The sequence below is a fragment of the Talpa occidentalis genome, unplaced genomic scaffold (assembly GCF_014898055.3).
Source record: "Talpa occidentalis isolate TD23 unplaced genomic scaffold, MPIMG_talOcc4v2.1 talOcc4.14, whole genome shotgun sequence".
Taxonomy (NCBI): Eukaryota; Metazoa; Chordata; class Mammalia; order Eulipotyphla; family Talpidae; genus Talpa; species Talpa occidentalis.
In genome coordinates, this window is record NW_023601433.1 from 71,776,256 (window position 1) to 71,797,603 (window position 21,348).

At 50.1% G+C, this 21,348-nt stretch overlaps 1 protein-coding gene across 5 annotated transcripts in view; it reads left to right on the plus strand.

Moving 5' to 3' along the window:
* KIAA1671 (KIAA1671 ortholog) overlaps positions 1-21,348 on the plus strand; it is a 179,853-nt gene that overhangs the window by 117,503 nt on the left and 41,002 nt on the right. Inside the window, exon 1 of one of the 5 annotated variants that reach the window (XM_054695197.1) lies at positions 4,316-4,959. The exons of the other annotated variants lie outside the window; for them this stretch is intronic. Within the exon in view, the coding sequence (XP_054551172.1) occupies positions 4,675-4,959 (285 nt within the window). The 5' untranslated portion in view covers positions 4,316-4,674. Of the gene's footprint in view, positions 1-4,315; positions 4,960-21,348 lie in introns of those variants that run through there. 5 annotated transcript variants of the gene reach the window in all.

A 21,348-nucleotide genomic window follows, 5' to 3' on the forward strand; every position in this document is an offset into this window, starting at 1 on the left:
CCTTTTCCTTTTTGTAGAAGGAGGCAGAAAAGGGTGCTCCTGCTGGAACTTGTTTTTCCTCTACTTTACTGATTTAACCTGGGCCACGATACCCTCTACCCTTTTCAAAGGTGCAGGGCAGGGGGTAGCACACTTAATAACTGTGTGCTCTTGGGCTGGCCACCCTCTTGTGTTCTTGGACTGTCCATTCTCAGTTTCCCATCTGTTAAATGAGGGTAATGATCGTAGACCAAACCTCATTACATTATTGGGAGAAGCAGAGGATGTAATATAATACCTGGCACGTAACAGGTGGTACCAATAGCATCCATGAAAATGATAAGTTTGATGAGACTCAGAGAGGTTTAGTAACTTACTCAGGACCACACAGCTGAGAAGAGATAGAGCCAGGTCTCCAAACCCTTAACCATCATATTGTATTGATTTAGCAAATCAATGACTGAGATCAAGATGAGGTGACTGAGGCATGCTCCTAAGGGTACAAAGTTAATGGGGCATCAATAAAAGTGACCAAGTAAATAATACTTTTATGTAATATTTCTTAAAAATATAACTTAATGCAAAAATCCATGATGAAGAAACCATCAACATTATAAACAAAGATATATAAGTATTACTGATATTTTCTTTTGCCTCTGATATCACTATCGATCAGTATAGCACCAGTCAAGTTCTTATTTTTTGTTGGACAATCAAGTTCTTACTAATTGTTGACATATATGTGATACATATATGATGTAAAATATGGCTGTGATGAACCTCCTGTTTGTATAGCTCATTCTCATTTTCAAAGACAGATTGCTGCATGTGGCTTATCATAAACTGCAGGGTCCAAAGGCAGGTGCACCCTCCACCCCCAACCTTTACAAACATTCACAAAAATTGTACAGGGAGCACACATATACCCACCAGCCAGATTCTGTAATAGCTAACATTTTGTTATATTTGTTTGATAAAAAATACCCTTCCATTCCTTAGTTCATCTTTTTTTGCCCCCTGCATTTCATGGTTACAGGTTCCAGTACACTTTAATATGCATGTCATTACTGGTAGGTCATTATTTTTAAGACTTTTGATCTCTGGCATTAAATTCTTTTCAGGAAGTATACATGATTCCCATTTGCCTGGAGAGACATGTCTCTTTTGCCACAACTTAGGCATCATTGGGTATTATCATTTTAGAAGTGTTTTACTTACTACTTTCTCTTTTTTCATCTAAGATTCACAGATTTCCCGTCCATGTCCAGATGGTCTTTTAAAAAACTGCATTTCTTTCCAAATCTTCAGGTATTTCTGTTGTGGCTTGCCTGGGCCCAGGTGGGGAGGACTCAGTGCTTTCTCAAGTCTGCCCCTACCCTTGGATGCCAGAAGCCCTGGGACCCTGAGGGGTGAATGGGGTAATAGGTGGGGCCAGACACACGGATGGAGGTGACTTCTGGGGCCCCCATGCAGGTTTCCTCATCTGCATGATGGGGTAATGCTTCCTAATGCATGGAACCTACAGTTGTGACCCCTCCCCAAAGGGGTTCAGTCACTTGTCAAGCTCAGGTATCAAGACCATTTGGTTTTAGGAAGCAGATTTATTTGAGTCAAGTAAGGTGAGCCCTGGGGAATATTCCAGAAAGCAGTGCCCCACCCAGTGGGAGAGGGGCGAGAGCTGGAGAAAGCTGGTCCTTAGTGGTGTGGTGGCATGATCTGGAGGATCCAGGGTGGTCTTTACCCACTAGCTCCATCATGCTTGGTCATATGTCACGTGATCAAAGAATGGCAGCCAGTCTCCTCCCAGTGGCAATTTTAGTGTAATAATGAAGGTCTGGGCCATAGGGAATTTGTCTTGGATCTGGAACTGGTTGGCTTTGGTTCCAGGTGGGGTGCATTTGTAGCAAATTCCTGGAACACAAACATTTGTAGAGAATCTTTACTAGTCTTGGGATCTTTGACTTTTAATCTGCTTGTTTCCTGCTTACACTATAAAAGCCCTTTGTCACCATTTTCATTTGGCTTCAGTCCTTGGTTTCCTCATGGGCCAGGCACTGCCCTGTCTCTGGGCATTTGCATCTCTTGTGACCTCTGTGAGAGGGAAATTTGGGAGCAGCTTTTCTGGGTGTCCCTGGCCTAGGATCTCGCTGAGGCTGCAGTCAAAGATGACCAGGGCTGCAGTCATCTGAGGGTTTAACAGGGGATCCAGGAGCCCCTTCTAAAGTGGCTCCCTCACATGCCTGCCAGGTTAGTGTTGATGGGCCTCAGATTATCTCCACAGGGCTGCTTGAGCATCCTCCAGATACGGCTCCCCAACAGTGACCTACAAAATAAAGGTGCAAGATAGAGGCTCTGATGCCTTTTCTGACCTAGCTTTGCAAGTTCTTCACTGTCCTACCACTTCTGCCTTATTCCCTTGGCCACATAACATCAACCCCTACTCTTTATGGAGGAACCTCATCAGGGTGTGAACATCAAGGGCAAGGCTCACTGGTGGTCGTCTTAGAGGCTGCCTTATCATATTGGATGACCTTGGTAAACAACTTCACCTCCGGGCCTCAATCTCCTCCTCTGTCAAATGGGTTCATCCCGTGATTCATGAGTTAATCCCTGTGAAAGCTTAGAATAGTGCTGGGCATTCAATTATAGCTGCCAATAAATTGCTGCCACCGTTGTAGTGTCCTGCTGACTTGTGAGCCCTCAAAGCTAGATCCCGTCCTCCGTTTCTGTCCCCAGTGCCTGGCCTGGTGGGCACTCTGCGAATGCTTAAGTGAACGAGCACAAGAATGAATGAGTGACCAGCACAGGACTGAGAATCCAGAACAGAAAGAGATCTGTGTCAGCTGTGATGTCAGAGACCTTCGTGAAACTCGTTCTCAAGTGAAGCCCTTTGATCAGTGTCTAGGGAGCAAATATTTGTTCCAGACTGAGGTGACGTGTGTGGTGGAAAGCACAAGGGACACAGTCAGACCAATCTGGGTTTCAGTCGTGGACTTGGCGTTCGAACAATAAATATTTACTGAGTTCCAAGCAATGGTGTTAGATCCTGAACAATCTTGGTCCATGCCCTGCTCGCACTGGGGCTGTGTGACCCTGGGCAAGTGAATCTGTCTCGGAGCCTGCAGTTCCTCATCTGTAAAATGGGAGCATGGATTCCCTGGGGAGGAGAGCTCTCTGTCAACCATTGTGCCCCCCCCTCCAGTATCCAGTTGCTGCTAACCCTTCCCAACAGCAGGGGAGAGCACCCCCTCCCAGCTGATACTCCTGTGTTCTGCCTTCTCACCTCCCTCCTCCAGCAACAACTCCAGCTCCACACAAGGGTTAAAACCCAGGAGCTCATGTGACCCAGTGTAAACCGTGAATCATTCCCATTGCTCCCTCTGCCGAGCCTGCCTGCCCAGGCTGGGGCAGATGCTGTGCCCTGGGGTTGCCATGGCAACCTTGCCTGTGACTGAAATACAGCCCAGCCCAGTTCCTTCCTTGGGAGACCTGGGGGTTGTTTCACCTGGCTCCATGTCGCCTTCCAAGGACAGGAGAGGGAGAGAGGGGACTGCTAGAAAGACCAGACGAGACAGAAGCTAGTGGAAGTCGAGACACGGCCAGGGAGAAGAAGTGAGTGGAAATTGAGACCGCGGGAGGAGAGAGGCCGAGAACCTGATTGAGAAACAGACCACCAGAGGGAGACAGACTGACAGCCGGCCAGAGGTCCCTAGACGCTGCCTGTCACCCCAGAGGCAGCAGCAGTTTCCCCGAACTGTCCTAACCGCTCCGGGCCACCAGCCCCGGGCCCCCCACCCCCACCCCCCATCCGTGCACACACACGCGCCCACGCGCACGTGCCCGTGTGCACCGCGGGCGGCCAGGGCACTGGGCGGGGAGGCTGCAGGCACGTGAAGTCACGCCAGCCCCGCGGGACGGTGAGCGAGTTGGGACTTGGGGGAAAAAATGGGGGCAGACGTCAGCTCCCTGGGCGCCCGCCTCCCCGAGGCCCCTCCTGCATTCCTGGGCAGCGAAGCCCCTCGCTAAGCCCGGGGCTGATGTCATCCTGGGCTGCGCAGCAGCCGGGGGACGGGGCCCTGCCGGCTGCCTCCGGAAATGAGCTAGCAGCCTGCCGGCGGCCAGGTCTGGACGCTCGGGGCGCGGGCTGCCAACCTGCATGGGTCAGGTGAGCGGCGCCCGGCTGTGGGCAGCGGAGCCGGGGGCCGCGCCGGGGGGCCGCCTGCCCACCGGGGCCTTGCAGCGTGCGCCCTGGCGGCGCGCGCCCGGGTGGGGCCGCTCACCTGAGGGAAAGTGAGGACGAGGGTGCGGGCCGCCGCCTCTCGGGCCACCACCTCTTCCTCCCCCAGCTCTCGGGACCGGCACGCCCAGGAGCAAGTGCAGCCGGGGCGGCCGCCCTGATTCCCAAAGCTCCTGGGCGCAGCCAGCGGCCTGTGCACGCCGGGCATGTTTACAACTCCGGTGGGGGGACACCCGGCCTGACCCTGGACTGGCTCCTCTGCGGAGCGGGACCCGCCGAGGCAGAGGCTGCTGGCTCAGCGATGCTCATTTACTCCTGATTTGGCTGAAGAAGGCTGCTGGGTTTTCTCTTCAAGCCAGCCCGGGGCTGCCATGAGCAGAAAGTGCTAGAGGGCAGGGCAGAGGACCCTGGCTTGCCCCTGCTCGGCTCCCTCTGCTGCCCCCTCTCCTGCCGGCCCCATGGATTACCTGGGAGACAAACTTACAGTGGCCCAAACCCACATGACCCAGTGGATGGGCACCGTGAGGAGGTCCTTCCAGGACGCCCTCCATTTGGTGACCACCACGGTGGGCCACGAGCGGACCAGCGGGGAGCCCGCCGGCCGGACCCCCTTCAAGCGCACCTCGTCTTTCCGGCACCTGGCTTCCCGCAGCCGGGAATCTTTCCGCCGCTTCTCTGTTCGCAGCCAACAGAGATTTTCTTCCCTGAGGAAAAGGCAGACGGATTCGGAACCACCAGATATCGTAAGCTGAATTTGTTTTTTTTTTTTTATTAAATATTAAAACAGTTAAAAGCTCCTCCCCTCCAGTGCTCCAGGGGCGGGGAGGTGGGGGGACCCTTAGATGCAGCCAGGGAAGTTGCCTCTTCTAGAATAATTATCCATCGGCTCAATGGCTTCCTGTTCCCCGTGCCTGGGGAAGAGGCCTGTGGCAGGAATCCCCGGACAGTGGAGTTGCTCTCTCTCCCCAAGTGGTCAGGAAATGTGTGCTGGATTCACTGTGTGCGTGGACGAGGCTTCGCGTGCTGCGGGCTGGCCCTGCCCGTGGATTTATCTGTACGTGCTGAGGCTCCAGCCCTTGACACAAACGCTCTCCTCCACTATTTTTAGGGAGGATCAGTTGGCACCTGCTTCATCTCCTCTCACCCTCCGGGGCCGAACGGGTGTCCATGTCATGTCTGTGTTGAGTTGTGGCTTTTGTCTTGGGCGCTGAGCAGAATCCCCGGGTTTCATCTGATTACCCAAGGAGACCCCAGATAGTGGGTGGCTTTGTGGGCTGCCCTGTGAACCTGGGGCGTGGTGTGAGTTGGTCAGGATGGGAGGCCCTGGGGTGGGTCCTGGTGTTCCCCCATTTATTACTCTGCTAGCGTGATGGGGCTTGGGGCACCAGGATGGAATGACATTAAAACCCCAGCCTGCATCCCACTAGAGAATGGTGAAGAATCCATAGCCAGGACTTTAGCTGTGATTTGGAGAGGTGGGGCTGGGCGCAGGGAGGGGGAGACTGCAGTCTGAGGGAGCACGGCAAGTGAGTGGCAAACCCCGGGCTCTAACCCGTACTCTGAGTTCTCTCTAGTCAAGCTCCAGGCAAAGGAACTTCTGACTTTCCTGATAACTTCACGGGAGCCCTCGTCACTTACCAGGGCTGATGTCAAAAAGAGGGTCTGGCATTTTCACATGTGAGACTCCTGCCACCTGCTGCTGCTGGCCCGGTTAATAGGAAACTGAAGATGGACGATGGGTCTGGAGCCTTTTGAGTCCCAATGGTCAATATAGGACCCAGCATTTTGGGATGGATTGTGGGATGCGTCAGTCTCTGAGCCCGGCCCTCTACACACTCAGGGTTACTGAAAGCTCACAGCTGCCCTGCCGTACAGAGGGACTCGGCATCCCCTCTGCTGGCCCAGAGAGGTACAGTGACTCTTGTGAGATCACACAGCAACCAGAACAGATTGGTGCAAACACATGTCTCTTATGGGTCTAGGCTGCTTTGTGACCCTGGTCTAGTCAGTGGGGCCTGAATTTACAAGACTGATCTTCCAACCCAACCTCTGGAAGGGTTGACTTGGCCCAGGGAGAGAAGGCCTCTCATTTCTTTCTTTCTTTCTCTCTGTCTCCCTTTCTCTGTCTCTCTGTGTGTGTATCTCTCTCTCTCTATCTCTCTTTCACTCTTGTTCTCTCTTTAGCAATGCAGTTAAGGTCAGGGGTTTGGTAACATTCAGGACTGCCACCCTGGGAGTCCTCTGACCCTGGGTGTTGGCCATAGTCTGGGCCTCTCTGTCCTGTGTAATGCGTTGGTGCTGCTGCATGACCTGCCTCTCCAGCTTGACGGATGAATGAATGAATGAATAGTGTTAGACTGTGCAGTACAGCTGCCTCCTTTGTTCACTGTTGTATCCCAGCGCCTGCTACAATATATAAATATATGAGAAATAAATCTGGGCTTCAGGTTTCTTCCCATTTAGCTTTTGGCATCCACTGAGCTACAGGCAACAGCTGCCATTGGAGTTGAGAGCTTGAATCAGATCCTGTGAGTCCTGGCTGTTCTCAAGTCTCCGTTTCCTCCTCTGTCAAGTTGGGGAGACCCACAGGGTGGCATGGGAGCACATGGGCTGTTGCAGAGGACCTGGGTTCAATCCTGGCCTTGTCACTTCCCAGCTCTGAGATGTTAGCCGGGCTTCTCCCATCTCTGTGCCTCAGTTTCCTCATCAGTGAAATGGGGGTCATCATTTCCCATTACAATCATTTACAGGCACTGATGTGACCATAATGGTCGGTACATGCCACCCTGCCTGGCTTGGTGTACGTGTGCCTTGCTTAGAGCTAGCTGCTGCAACAACCGCCATTCTTTCAAAGATTCCCAGTGAGCTGGAAAATCCACACACGCCCCTTTTAGTAGGGACTTCACTTAAATATTTGTTTTATGGGAGGAAACTCTTTAAAGCCACAGGCAATTACTTAGGAGTTCAGAGACAACAACAGTATGTGGCTTGGGTTGGGAGGGGGCACAGGATTTTAGCTTTACTACTTGGACTCAAACATGATTTATCTAAATAACCCGTCCCATTCCAAATCCTGCCCCGGGCTGGTATTTACTTAGAGCAATGTACAAGAATCGATAGCAGGCATAAAGTAACCGTCAAAGGCGTGCCCTGAAATGTTTTCAAAGCCAGCCTTGAAATAAGTTACTAATGGCCTGCTTCTGCGTCTGAGGAAAAAAAGGGGAAGAAGGAAAACAAGTGCATTGTCTCTGGGTGACAAAGGCAGGAAGAGGCATGTTTGTGCTGCAGCCCCGGGTGAGCCCGAGAATGAAGACCAGCACTCTAGGTGGACTCCAAATAGAGGCCAGATAAAGAACCCCAGAATCCAGGGACAGAGGCAATGCCACTGGGACAGAAGCCGGAGTAAAGGTGGGCAGAGGGGTGTCCAGGGGCTGCAGGGTGCTCTGCAAAGAAATCAGTGATCTTGGGAAAGTTCAACTATCTCAGCCTCAGATGCTTTACCTATAGGAGAGATTCACCTAGGGCTGCTCTGGTGGGTGACCCACATACACATCACAGTGCCTGTGAAGCACCTGAAGACAGGAAGTGCTTAACAGATGTGCATTTCACATCACTTTCGGGGGTGAGGGGTGTGGGCTTCAGACCGTGAGTCCCATCTACCAGACTGGTGCCGTGGCAAAGCAGAGCATGAGCACTGACCTGCTGTGGGCATTTAGTATCTGTGTGTCGTCACCCATTCACTCTCCTCTTTATCATACCAGTATCTACTAGCACCCACCAGGCTGCTGGCAATGGGAGATGATTGTGAGCAAAGCAGATAGAACTCCCTGGTCTAGGGGTGCATGTATCTGTAAAACCTGTGCTGCAAATGAGGGGCCTGTCTTGAAATATCACGGGCCTGTCTGCAACATCAGCCTTTGCTGTAGATCAGCTTCTCAACTCCACCATTATTGCTATCTTGGCCCAGGTCATTCTTTGGAGTCATCCCTGGCCTGCCTTCCTAGATGCTGATAGCACCCAAATGTTTCCAGACATTGCCACGTGTCTCCTGGAGGCAAGATCTGCCCCTCCATGGCTGAGAACCACTGCTGGGAATCATTTGGTTTGGGGCACTGTAGCACAGTGTCACCAGCACCGGCACATCTAGGATCTTGTGTCTCATCTGCCTTCCTGAAGTTCCACTCTCCTGAATTCCTCTGTCCACCTTGTGGCACCACTTCCATATCACAGTTAGGTAAACTGAAGCCTTAAGAAACTCAGGTGACTTGGTCCTGCTACTCACCTTCCAAAAGCTGACACCAACATTCCAGCCCAGGGTAGTCTGGGCTTCTTTCCTTATACAGATCAAGATGGAAAATCTGAGCTGTGATGATCATAAAGACCATTCATCCATTATGCTTTTTTTGTCTAGTACAAGCTTGCAAGGTGGAGGGTGAGACAGACCTGAAATGGAGGAAGAAAGGCAGGGGCCCCACATATACTGAGACCTCCTACGTGCCAGGACCTGGTCTCCTTAAATCCATACTCTGCCCTGAGGGATATAGGGTTTAGTCCTATATTTTTGTGGATGAGAAATTTGAAGCACAGAGAGGTGAAGTAACTGGTCTGGAGTCACACAGAGGGGACAGGTGAGGCCTGGACTCCAGCACTCCAGCATATTTGCCACACTGGGCCCACAGCCATGCCCTGCACTAGGGCTCACTGTTTAAGCATCTTCAGCCCTCCGGCCAAAGGCTGGGAGTATCTGGTTCCATGTCAATTACAGATTGAAAGGGATTCTTAAAATATTCAGCAAGGCTCAGCTTCAGCATCTTAACACACACACACACGCACACGCACATACATGCACACGCACATGCATGCATGTACGCACATAACACTCCCTTTATTTAGCAATTGGGAGAGAATCTGAAAGGAAAGGATATGTGTGACTCTCATCCTCCAAAGTCCAATATCAGTCTCTCTCTGTTTCTTAAGGCTGCCATGATAAGTTACCACAATCTTGGTGGCTAAAAGTAACAGAAGTTTATCTCCCAGAGCCCTAGAAGTAAGAAATCCATAATCAAGGTGCTCTCAGGCCATGCTGCCTCCGCAGGCTCCAGGGGAGCATCCTTCCCTGACTTTCCCAGCTCCAGAGACTTTATTCTGATGTCTGCCTATATTGCAGTTGGGTAAATTGAGGCCCTGAGTGGCTCAGGTGACTCCAGCTGCTGCTGGTCTGTGGCCACGTGGCTACCTCTGCCACTGTCTTCCCCTGGCCTCCTGTGTGTGTTACAGGATAGTTGTTGGATTTAGGGCCCAGATGATCCAACATGACCTCATCCTGGGTCTTTAATTACATCTGCAAAGACTTTTGCTTCAAATCAAGTCACATTCACAGACACCTGGAGTTAGGATATGGACATGCCTTTTGGGGACCACCATTCAACACACCACACACCACACCCTTCTCACTGCTTCCCCTTGATGCCTTCCCTCTGGTCCTTTCTCTACCCCACAGCCCAGGGGGTTAAGTCACTTCCCTGACTCGCCTTGGACTGAGAAACCCCCAGCCTTTCCCTGCAAGGGGCCTGCAAGGCTCTGTGGGATGTGGCCCTGCCTCTCAGTTCTTCCTGCTTTCCTGCATGCTCATTCTATGCCTGCTGCTCTGACCTCCTGCTCTTCATCAGTCATGGCTCCTTCCAGACATGGGCCCTTTTCCCTCATGATTTCTCCTCCTGGAATGCCCTTCCTCTCTCTTTGTCTCCACAGAGAGGCTTCTGAGCCCCCACTGCTCCATCTGGTTTCCCCATTCCCATGGCCTCCTGTAAATGTCTTCCAGGCACTTATCTCAGTCCATACTTATTTCATTTCACTTTCTATTCTGTCTCCTTTAGAAAGGCCGCTGTGAGGTCTGGGGTTTGGGTGAGCCCTGGCCACTAGGTATCACCAGTACCTAGAGTAGTGTCCAGCACATCTAGGAGCGCGTGTCTTGTCTGCCTTCCTGAAATCCACTCTCCTTTATTCTTGTTTCCAGCTTGTGGTGCCACCCCCCTATCACATGAGGTAAAGTGAGGCCTTGAGAGATGTGGGTACTTGGCCCTGGTCCAGGAGCTGACACCAACATTCCAGCCCACAAGGGTCTGGGCTTCTTTCCTTATAGAGGCCAGGATGGAAACTGAGACCTCACGATAATAAAGACCATAAATTCATTCCTCTATTATGAATTTTTTCCTCAGTGTGTGAGATAGGAGCATGAGACAGAGTCTCTGCCCTCACCGGGCTCACAGGAATGGGCAGAGACTGTAAAAAAATAAGTCAACTAATGAATGAGTAGGATATTCTAAGATAGTTGTTAGGGTTCTGGCGAAAAATGTCATAGAACACAGGAGACCTGAATGAAGTGAGGGAATGAGTCTTGAGAAAGTTTGGAGAAAGAATATCCTGGCAGCAGGAAAAACAAGTGCAAAGGCCCTGAGGCAGGGTTGTGCCTGGCCTGTTTGAGGCACAGCAGGGAAACCAGGCCGGCCGGCGATAGCATAGTAAGTGGGAGAGGGTAGAAGATGAGATGAGGGAGGTAGGTCTCTGTCAGGGATGTTAGATTTTAGTTCTGCAAGGTTTTGAGCAAGGCACTGATAACGAGAATGGAATAACAAGGGCACCACTACTTACTGAGTATCTCCTGTGTGCCAGGCACAGGTTGCCACATTTCTCCTGGTGATCTGGGCTTTGGGGGAATAGGGTCCAGCTCTCATCACCCCCTTCTCCATCTTCTGCCCGCTGTGTGGAGTGTTTCCTGCCACTGTGTGTTGAGAGCCCTGAAGGGTGCCCTGACCTTTAGGACATGAACTGGGGTGTTGAAAAGCAACCAGCTGTGGCCTCTGCTATGGCGTGGACCAGGCAGGCAGGATGGACGTTTTCTTTTAGGTTGGCCGCACCCCACTTCAGGTCTCCTTTTCATCCTCCAGGCTGCAGAATGATGTCACCCAGAGAACAATGGTCCCTTCATAGATCCAGCCCAGGCCCAAAGGCTGGGCCTGGAGTCTGTGCCTCTGGGAGAGACCTGGAGAGAAGCAGGGCAGGACAAAGGGCTTGGCTGCTCCACAGGCTCCTCTTATGTGAAATAATGTTGCTCTCCTTGCTCCTCCCTCCAACTAAGAAACTGGGGTGTGCTCAATTCATACTTGGAATGTATAGAAAAACTTTACAAAAACCAAATCCACCTATTGTTCCAAAGTGGATGAAAACCACTCTCTTGGCAGCTGAATGCTTTTCCTGCCTGTCTTTTTTCCCTCCTGCTCCCAAACAAAATCATCAGCCTTCTGTCCCTTCTGTTCTGTGTGTTTTAAAAACGTGACAGTTTCATATGTCTTCATTTACACCCATGAACAAACTGCTGTTTGCTGCGCCATCATTTGTGAATCCCTGTGCAGGGTGGGGCCTGGGGGTGCTTTCCGTCATCTGGATTCTTGATGGTTCCCAAGGTTTAAACAGGTTCCTCTGTTACTCTTACTTTCTCTCCCTCCTTTGTCCTTTTCAGACCTCAGATGTTTTGTTCAGACAAATGCCTCGTGCTTCCTTATCCAGAGGTCAGAAATTTCAGGAAGAAAACCTGGGTTGATACATATCACAGGGAATGTTACTTTTTTGGATTTCAGCAAGAATGGGGCCTGTAGCAAGGAGTTATCAAGACATTTCCTCAAAAGAGGAAATAAGAGATTGGATGGATTACAGGGGTATGTTGGGAGATAGTAAACAGTCGGGCCTTTGGGGGGAAAAGTCCTGATTTGCCAGTTTCTGTGGTGTAAATATTCCCACGATGGCTAAGTATAGACATCTGATTAGCTACCACTGCACAGAACTGAGACATCAGTGTTATGTATTATGTTCGCCATACACCTTCAATTTACATAAATGACCTCAAGAGCATAGACTACAGTACCATGTAGTAATTAGGAAGTGATAAAGTTGGGGGATTTCTGACCTTTGCTTTTTAATATGACTTATTTAATTATAGGCTTGCGTAATTTTATTTTTGGTAATGGCTGTGTTTAACAACTGACTCACAACGGGCTCCTGAAAATGTCACAGTTGTTTCTGAGGAGTCAGGCCAGGTCAACTCCTGCATGCCACTGTTGGCTATGAGAGAGAGTTGGGGACTGAGTCCTTGAGCTGTGGGTTCGAATCCTGGTTTTGCCTCTCACTGGCTGTGTGATTTTGGGTAGGCTATTTAGTCTCTTTATACTTCCATTTCCTTCTCTGTAAGATGGGGCTGGTGATACTACTTTACTCTACAGTTATGGTGGAGATGAGTGGCAGTAATGCATGGAGAACATTTAGCATGTAAAGCACGTAGTAGGACCTCAGTGATTGTTGTCATTAGTGTGATCATCATCATCATTGGTATTTGCTCAGTGCTTAGTTGGCAAGACATGTTCAGATACTGGTAGGCAGCCCCAGGATGGCTCCCACTGATTGTTGCTCTTTGACATTCACACTGTTGTGAGGGGCCTCCCCACACCTGACCAGGTTGGCCTGTGCGACCAATAGATGGCAGAAGTGATGGTGCAGCTTGTAGGATCAGGTGACAGAAGACACGGTGGCTTCCCTCTTGATCACTCCTTTTTTTAAAGCCTTGTCTATGGGGAGTGCAGCTGCCATGTCTAGGGTTTACTTGAGCAGCCTACAGAGAAGCCACATAGCCAGGGACTGAAGCCCAGTCAGTGGCCAGTGAGGAGTTGAGACCATCAACAGCCTTGAGAGTGAGCTGCAAATGGATCTTCCAACCTGTGGACGAGACTGCAGCTCTACCCAACTGCTCGCTTCCAACCTCACCAGCCACCCAGAACCAGAACCACTCAGTGATGGGCCTCTCCAAGGTCTATGATGCCCAGAAACTGTGAGAGAGAATAAGTGTTTGTTGTAATGGGCCACTAAATTTGAGGGCTATTTGTTACCCAGCAATAGCCAGCCAATACAAGTTTCTTCTCATTTGAACCTATCACAACAAACACCCTAAGGATGCCTGGGGAGCATTACTTAATCCCTCACCTCACAGATGAGGGATTGAGGAGGGAGGGGCCAAGTCCCACCCAGGCACTGTAATGTGGCAGCTCTTGGTGTCCCCAGGGGATACTTTCCTGTGCTCAGGGATTCTTGCTCATAAAGGAGGCTGCTTGGTCAGTCTGTGTTTAGAGTCTCCGGAACTTTTGAGCAACTCAATCTTTGAGCAGTTGGCATGAATCTTCTGGCATGGGATAGAATCCATTTCTTGGCTCCAAAGTGCTAATCTCCTCCTCTCCTTCCCCCCACCCTCACCTTTAACTCATTAAAACATTCATCCTAAGGGCTGGGGCATAAACAGCATTCTTCATGGGGTTGAAAGCATGGTATACAAGAGTGGCTTTCTCCCACCTGATGGGAGTGGAGGATGGGAGAAATGATCAGCTGATCCTTTCTAGGCCAAAGGAATCCTTGCAAATTGCCCAGCTCCATTGACAGGGCTATCCTTTAAAAAAAAAAAAAAAAAAAGATTTATTTATACAAGCACTGGGTACAGTCAGAAGCGCGGGAGGGTGAGAGAATTCACCAGAGCCAGAGCAGGGAGCAGAACAGGCAGACTGACGAAGTACACTGCTGAGGGGAGCAGCGGGCGCGGCAGGAGAGGTCTGCGCGCCATGTGGGACCCTCGCCAGTGGCCGGGGATTAAACTGGTGCTGCAGAGGCTGCGGGCAGCTTTGCAGCCCAGCGCTCAACCGCTGTGCCACTGGGGAGGCCCGACAGGGCTATCCTTACACATAAGTTATAGCAAGAGTTAAAATTTGCAAAGTTTGTGAACAGTATTTTTACTTTTGTCTTTGAAATAGATCTGGGACCCTTTCTCGGTTGAGAAAACAGGGCACAGGTCAATTAAGAGCTTGGTTCTCCCCGACAGAGGGACCCGGGTTTGAATCCTAGCTTTGCCACTAACTACTCATGGGATCTCAGACAGGAAATTTCCCTTCTGTGAGCCTCAGTTTCCTTGCTCAGCACAGTGCCTGCCTGGGTCTCAAAAGTATAGGATAAATGTTAGCTGCTCTTATTATTTTATAACCTTGATATTAGTCAATGAGGGTATGTTTTGCTGAAGCAACAAACTGCCAACACTCAACTTTTAACACAAATCTTTCTTTTTTTCAATTTCCAATCTGGAATTTTGGGAATCCAGATTGTTTTATTCCAATTTCATTGAGATGTAACTGACATATAATATTGTATTCTTTTGAGGTGTACGACATAATGATTTGACAGAGGTATAAAGTGCAAAATGATTGGCACAAGTTTAACATCTATTCTTCATATAGGTGCGGTTTTTCCACTTGTGACGAAAACTTCTAAATTCTGCTTTTTTAAACAACTTTCCAATGTACAACACTTTTCTGTTAACTGTAGTCCCTGGGATCTACGCTATTTCTTCAGAACCTAGTTTTCTTATAACTAAAAGTTTGTACCTTTTGATCAGCTGATCATTTCTCCCATCCTCCACTCCCTAAAATGTTTATTTCCTTGCTTATGCCCAGTCCACTGCTGGTTCAGTGGCTCCCTCCAGCCACTGCCTCCTCTGGCTGTTTGCATCTTGTAGTGAGGCCTTCTGAGAAAACTCCACCTCTGTGTAGGTGTCAGAGGAAAAAGTTTGAGGATCACATCAAGGCAGAGGCCACTATCTTTGAATGTGGGGACATTCAGGCTTAGAGCACAGTGTGTCTAGAGCACTGCACATGTGTAAGCACTGAGTCCACCTTGTTATCTTATTGCAACCTTTCAGCAACCCCGGGGGGTCATGTTTATTCTGTTACCTGTACTTCACAAGTGATAAAACTGAGGCTCAGGGAAAAGAGCTGACTTGCTCAGAGTCACTACATTCACATCCTGGACTCCAGCCCAGGACTGCTGATGCCTCATTTCTTGTCCCTTCCAATCAGGATGGAGGGATCTGGTGGGCCTTTCCCCAGAGATTCCATGCCAGGCACCATGGACATTTGGGTGGATCATTCTTTGCAGTGGAAAGCTGTCCCTTGCATAATAGGGTATCGGGCAGCTTCTCTGGCCTTCCCCCCAGTGTTTTCAGACTTTGCCAAATGTCCATTGGAGGCAACATCACCCACAGTTGGGAAGCACTGATGTGTGTGGTAAGAGTCTGACATGGGAGGTAAGAGATGTGACCTGAGGTCCCTGCCAGGTCGTGGGAAACCATGTAGCCTGAACCATGAGCCTGAGTGAGGCCAAAGCATGAGTACAGGGCTTTGGAATGTCCTAACTTGTAGGTAAAATGACCTTTGATTTCTGGTGTCATTTCGGGTAAGTCTTTCCACTCTGATGAAGCATTTTTCTTCAGCTACAAAATGGTGCAAATAGTGTCGACCGAGTTGTTGGGTGAAGGACAGGAGATGCTGGTCAGCTGTCCCCACCACTGTGGGCACATTGCCAGCGCTTACTCTTGGTCTAGTGATGACCCGTCCAAGCGGCGGATGGGTGGGGGCCTATTCTCTGGCATTTGAAGGGAAAAAGGGCGGGTTGACTTTGCAGGCCTGTGTGGCTGCACACTGCATCTAAATGTTTGCTTTCTGTCAAAGTCAGAAGTGATCTCGCAGCCCACATTCCTCTCACTCACCAGCTTGATTTCTAGAAACAACTCTTCCCTGGGCATGCCTATAATTTAACATCCGTAATTCCTCAATTAGTAGCTAGGAGTCTGTTCTTTTCTTCTTGGTAATTGCCTTCTGCTCCCGGGAGGGGGAGGGATGGATGTGGGGGCCGTGTTGAGGCAGCTGCCTCCCCCACCCACCCTCTGCAGACATCTTGGCAGGAAGAGCCCAGAAGGTGCTGGGTTTGAAGTGTGATGGGTAAACAGCTTGATTATTTATAAAAGTTTTTATGTGAGCCCTGCGAGCAAGTGTGAACAGGTCTTTAGGAGGCAGGGCATTGGAGTGGATGGAGTTCTTTTTCCCAAAGATGTCCTGAGTCTGGTTGTCAGAGTGTTTAGAGCATTCCATTCCCATTCTTTCCCAATACAACTGGGGGAGTCAAGGCCCAGAGAGGCAGACAGCCCTACTTAGGGTCACACAGCAAGTTGGTGACAGACCCCAGAGTGAAGTTTGGGTTTCTAAATTCAGAGTTGGGGCATCCATAGGCCATGCATTTCTCAACCTTGATATCCTTCAGAGTTAAACAGCAGACATTTATTGGGCTCCTACTGTTTGCAAAACTCTGCAGTCGGCTATGGGAGAACTTAACCATTAAGAGACTTCACCTTTGGGAAGTTTTAAGTGATTAAGATGCACATCCCAGCTCGGCAGCCTTGACCCGTCCTCTTCTCCACTGCCTGTGGGCCTCGGTTTCCCGGTGTGTAGAGAGAGGCCTTAATGTGATCTTTCAGGCCCATCACATCACTGGAGAATTGTCTGGCTTCAAATCCCTGCTTCCCTGCCTCTTGGTGCATGACTTTCAGCATGACTGAGTAAGCCTGTGTCCCCATATGTGATAGGGAATTTAGAATACCGATCTCTTGGTGGTGAGGCTCAGGAAGTAATGAGCATGGTAGTTTCAGCAGAGGACCTGGCACGTGGAGAGTGCTCAGTAGCTGGTAGTTAGTAGTGGTAATTGCTTCACTCCCTTTCCAGCCGACTGGGGGTTGCTCATAGCTCTGGGATAACATTCCATCCCTGCTGCCTTTGCGCAAACTGCTCCCACTGCCTGCAACGACAGAGCAGTGCCATCGGGCCCCAGTTGGAGTTTCAAGGTTAAGCCTTTCCTTAAAATGGTGCCATTTTCTTGCCAGAATCACCCTCTACCCTGAGGTGTTGCAGTTGTCAGGTGGGGGAAGACAGGTGGGTCTTCTCTCTAATACCAGAGCTGGCAGCTCCCTGTCGCCCTCTTTTTCAGGCTCCTCCATGACCCCCCAGCTTCCTCAGCTGCTTCCTGCCACACCCCACTCTGAGCCCACCCCCCCACCTGCTCAGTTGCTGCTTGATGAACAAAGCATATTGGGGGTCATTAGTAGTCACAGCTAATTAGGAAGGAAGCAACAGTGCAAAGTTAAATAAAAGGGATTCTGATAAATGATTGAGAGCAGACCAGCTGGAGATTTTTTATAGCTTACCTTGGATACTTTTTCTTTTCTCCTGCAGGAATACAAGCCCCTTTCGGGGGAGGGATGAGAAAGAGGGGAGGCTGGAGAACTCTGCTAATGTGTTTCCTAATCTTTTCATATAATGTGGAGCCCCGTGGATTTTCAGCAGCTCAGTACCATTGGTTAAAAATCGCAGTCCTCCAGGTTTCTGAGCTGAATTGTAGGAAGTCTGTGCTGCTTCTCTGGCATCTGTTGCCAGGCCAGGGTGGAGGAGACCGCAGCACTGGATAGCCAGGTGGGCTGGGGTTCGAATTCTGAGGCTGCCACTTCCTGTCTGGGACTTTGGCCAACAGCTTTGCCCTCTCTGAGCTGTGTTGTCTTTGGGTACAAAAGGGGCTAAAACTGGGGGAACTGAATTCAAACTTTGGTAGGAACTTTGGATACTGAGTCAGTGAGAAAGCCTCAGGTGGGGTCTTATGGGTCTGAGGTGAGCCCCAGAATCTGCCTGTCTAGCAAGAGCTCCAAGTATGAACCCCAGGTGCAGACAGTCACCTGAGCATCACCCTTTGAGAAACAAGTCCCTAAAGCACTTCCCTTAGTCAGCAACTATTTATTGAGCACCTACTGTGTGCCAGCACCATAGGAGGCCCTTGAGATCCATTAGGGAGCAAGACCCAGATGGTCGCAGCCCCCGCGGGCAACGCGTATCCTTACTCAGGGCGTGCTGTGTATTTGTTCTAATCAACTTCTTGTGGCTGAATGAACAAATGAATGAATGAACAAATGAAGACTGCGTGGATTGTTAACACTTATGTTTTGATCAGAGATGTGTCTCTGCACCTTCTTCCAAGTTCTCTCTAGTAATTCTTGCTAGACCACAAAGTAAAACTGAGTCATGTCTGCCCTTCCATGTCCTCTGCCCAGCACTTTGCCTGGCCCATCTGTCACAGTAAACAGAATGGCTGGATGTCTGGGTGTATGACTGACTGGAGGGATGGGTGAATGGTGGCTGGCTGGCTGGATAACTGGCTGGCGGCTGGCTTGATGGCTGACCGGCTGGATAACTGACTGGATAACTGACTGGCTGTAAGGCTGGGTGGGTGGGTAGCTGGCTGGCCGGGTGGCTGGCTGGCTGGCTGAATGCATAGATGAATGCATGAGTGGACTCCAAGGTCCAAGGGGTGACCAGTCAGACTTGTTGGGTGGATGACTACGGCTCGGCGGAGCTATGCTTTGTGTCTAGAACCACGGCTTAGAGAGGGTCAAGATCACAAATCTAGAGCTCCCTGTTCAACCTTCCCTGCAGGGTCATGGACCTCTCTGAGGCCTGTCATAGAAAACAAGGGGCCTATTGTAGTCTAATCTCAAGAACTTGACAGTATTCCTTGTTTTGACTTCCAGGACACTTGGACTTTCTGTGGGTACCCCAGGCCCTCCATAAGCCATCTCTCTGGACCCCAAGATTCTCACAGTTATGCTGGGCTCACAGATCTTTGTTTCTGTGACTGTGTGGAGCTGGGGTCAGGCTACCTTCCTGAGAGCTAATCTGAAATCCTTTCTGAACCAGTCGGGGTGTTGCCAAAGGGAGTTTCCTCAAACCTTCTCATTAGCTGATTTGGATTCCAGCCTCTGCTCATGTGTTCAGCAAACCTCCATAAGGCCCCTCTTGTGCAGCAGCCCCGGCCATCATGCGCCTGATGTCACTGCACCTTCAGGATCCCACTGAAGGCCGAGAGGCAGGGAGGTGGCCATGCTGAGTGTCTGCGGCCCTTCCATGCGAGGCGGGGTTTCCTCTGCTCCTTTATACTCTCCCACTAGCTGAGTTGCTGAGGTGTTTTCCTGTGTCTTTCCCCCAAGAGTGTAAGTGCAGTGAGGACAAAGGCCTGTCTCCGTTTTGTTGAGAGTCAGAAAAAGCTAACTAGTGATGCAAAGCAGAGTCTCTGGAGCCAGATGGCATCTGTTGGAATCCCAGCATTGCAACCCAGTAGCTCTGTGTCATAGGCAAGTTACTAGGGATTTTGTGCCTCAGTTTCCTAACCTCTACATGGGGATAGTAGTGGCTCTTCATGGCGTGGTATATACGTTGGTCAATGTATATAAAGCACCTAGGACAGTGCCTGACAGAGCTGGTTCTAAAACATGCTTATTGTTGATACTCATATTATTATGTTTACTGTTGTATTATAAATACAATCATAAAATATAATAAGTATGTATTTTGGAGGTATAATTTACATACAGCAAAATGCATGTATCTTACATATATAGCTTGATAAGTTTTGACAAATGCATACACCCATGTAATCCACACTCTTGTCAAGATCTAGAACATTCTTTCACGTCGCTCCTGATCAATCTCCCTTACCTGGCATTTAATAAACATTTTGTGAGTGAATGAATTCTGAGAACCATGTATTTGATCCCAAGCCTCTTTGTGCCAATGGTGCTTGCGCTCATCTTTGATTACGTAATTGATTCACTGTTCTGTACATGTATGATCTAGGAGAGCAGAAAGGAGAGTCATCCTGCTATGAAAACGTAAACACAATGAAGATTCTGTGAAGGCAGATTGCTAAAAAGAGAATTACTTAGGGGCGGAGGAGACTGTCGGAGCTTGGGGTGAGAAATTGCAAACATCTGTATGGTTCTCCACCCGATTCCGATTCCTTGTGCGTCCAGGCCTCCTGCACTGGGAGCTGGGGCACAGTGTTGCTTTCCCTGGCATCCACTGCCCTGGGGATCCAACCTCCTGGCCAGCCCTTCTCCCCTCTGCCCTCCAAAGCTCGTCTCTGGTGAAGCATCTTAGTGTCCAGGCCTGCAGGGTAGGGCAGGTGGGGAAGTTTTCAGAGCATGGTCTTCTAGTGGTTTGCTTGGGGGAAGAGGATCAGGAGGGGTGAGGTGGTTGTAGGGCTCTAGCCCACTCCTTTTCCACCACACCCCAAACCAGGGCCATTTTTATCAGATGCTGGACCTTGGTGGTTACGCTTACAGAAATTTTTCTAGGGCTAAAAAGGAAAAGGAGGTGGAAAATGGGCACTCTGGTGCCACCCACTATCCCTCTGGACATGTATAGACAGGGCTGGTGCTCTGCCAGTGACACAGAGCAGGCGAAGAAGTGGCGGGGGCTGTTCCAAGTCTGGGCTATTCTATGTTCAGGTTCTGAGCCTTCCAGTGGGCCTGGCCAGTTGTTGTCCAGTCCATGGGCTGCAGCCCTGTCCATTTCAGGGTCTGAAATGCATGCGACACTTAATACAATGCTACCTTGTCCCACTCAGAGGTGCCCACTGGCCAGGGCCTGGCAGACAGCACAGGGCTACTCATTCCCTCCAGAGAGGTGGCATTGAAGTCACCTCTGGGCTCCTGGTCAGGTGTGGCTGATCAGGTGAAGGGGCAACTGGCATGGGCTCAGGCTGATGTCATCCTTGGAAACCATTCAGTGCTGGGAGCCGCCTTCAGCCCTGGCCACCTGCCCTTCATCGCTTGTGTCCTGTTTTGTTTGGTTGGTTATATGGGGCGGGCTCAGGGAGGGCCCCCTAGTTCATGGGGTTGTGGTCTTTCTCTGCCATCTGAGAACAGGGTGACCCATCCCTTTTCTATGAGGCCCCGCGGGTTGTGCAGCGAGCTGGTTCTAGATTCAAATCCTGACTCTGCTACTTCCCAGCCAGTGTCCATGGGCAGATTGTTTGCCTCTCGGTGCCTCAGATTCTTCCTTTCTGAAAGGGACAATTGTGGCTTCAGCTTATAGGGTTGTTCTCACGCTGAAGGGGATGATATGGGTACAACTGCCTAGCACAGAGTCTGCCCTATGGTGGGGTGCCTGTAGCCACTGTGGAGATTGGGGGGGTATGTGTGTGGGGGATGCTGATGGCTGGTGATGTTGAATCAGAGGACTGAATGCAGAATTGAATGCTGTTTGTGTTATTTCAAGAATTGACTAAGTTGAGCTTTTTTTTTAAAAAAAAATACACCCTTGCTCTCTCTTGTATCTCCACTTGCTTTAAATCAATGCAATTTTACAATGTCTACAGTCTGTAATCATGTTTTG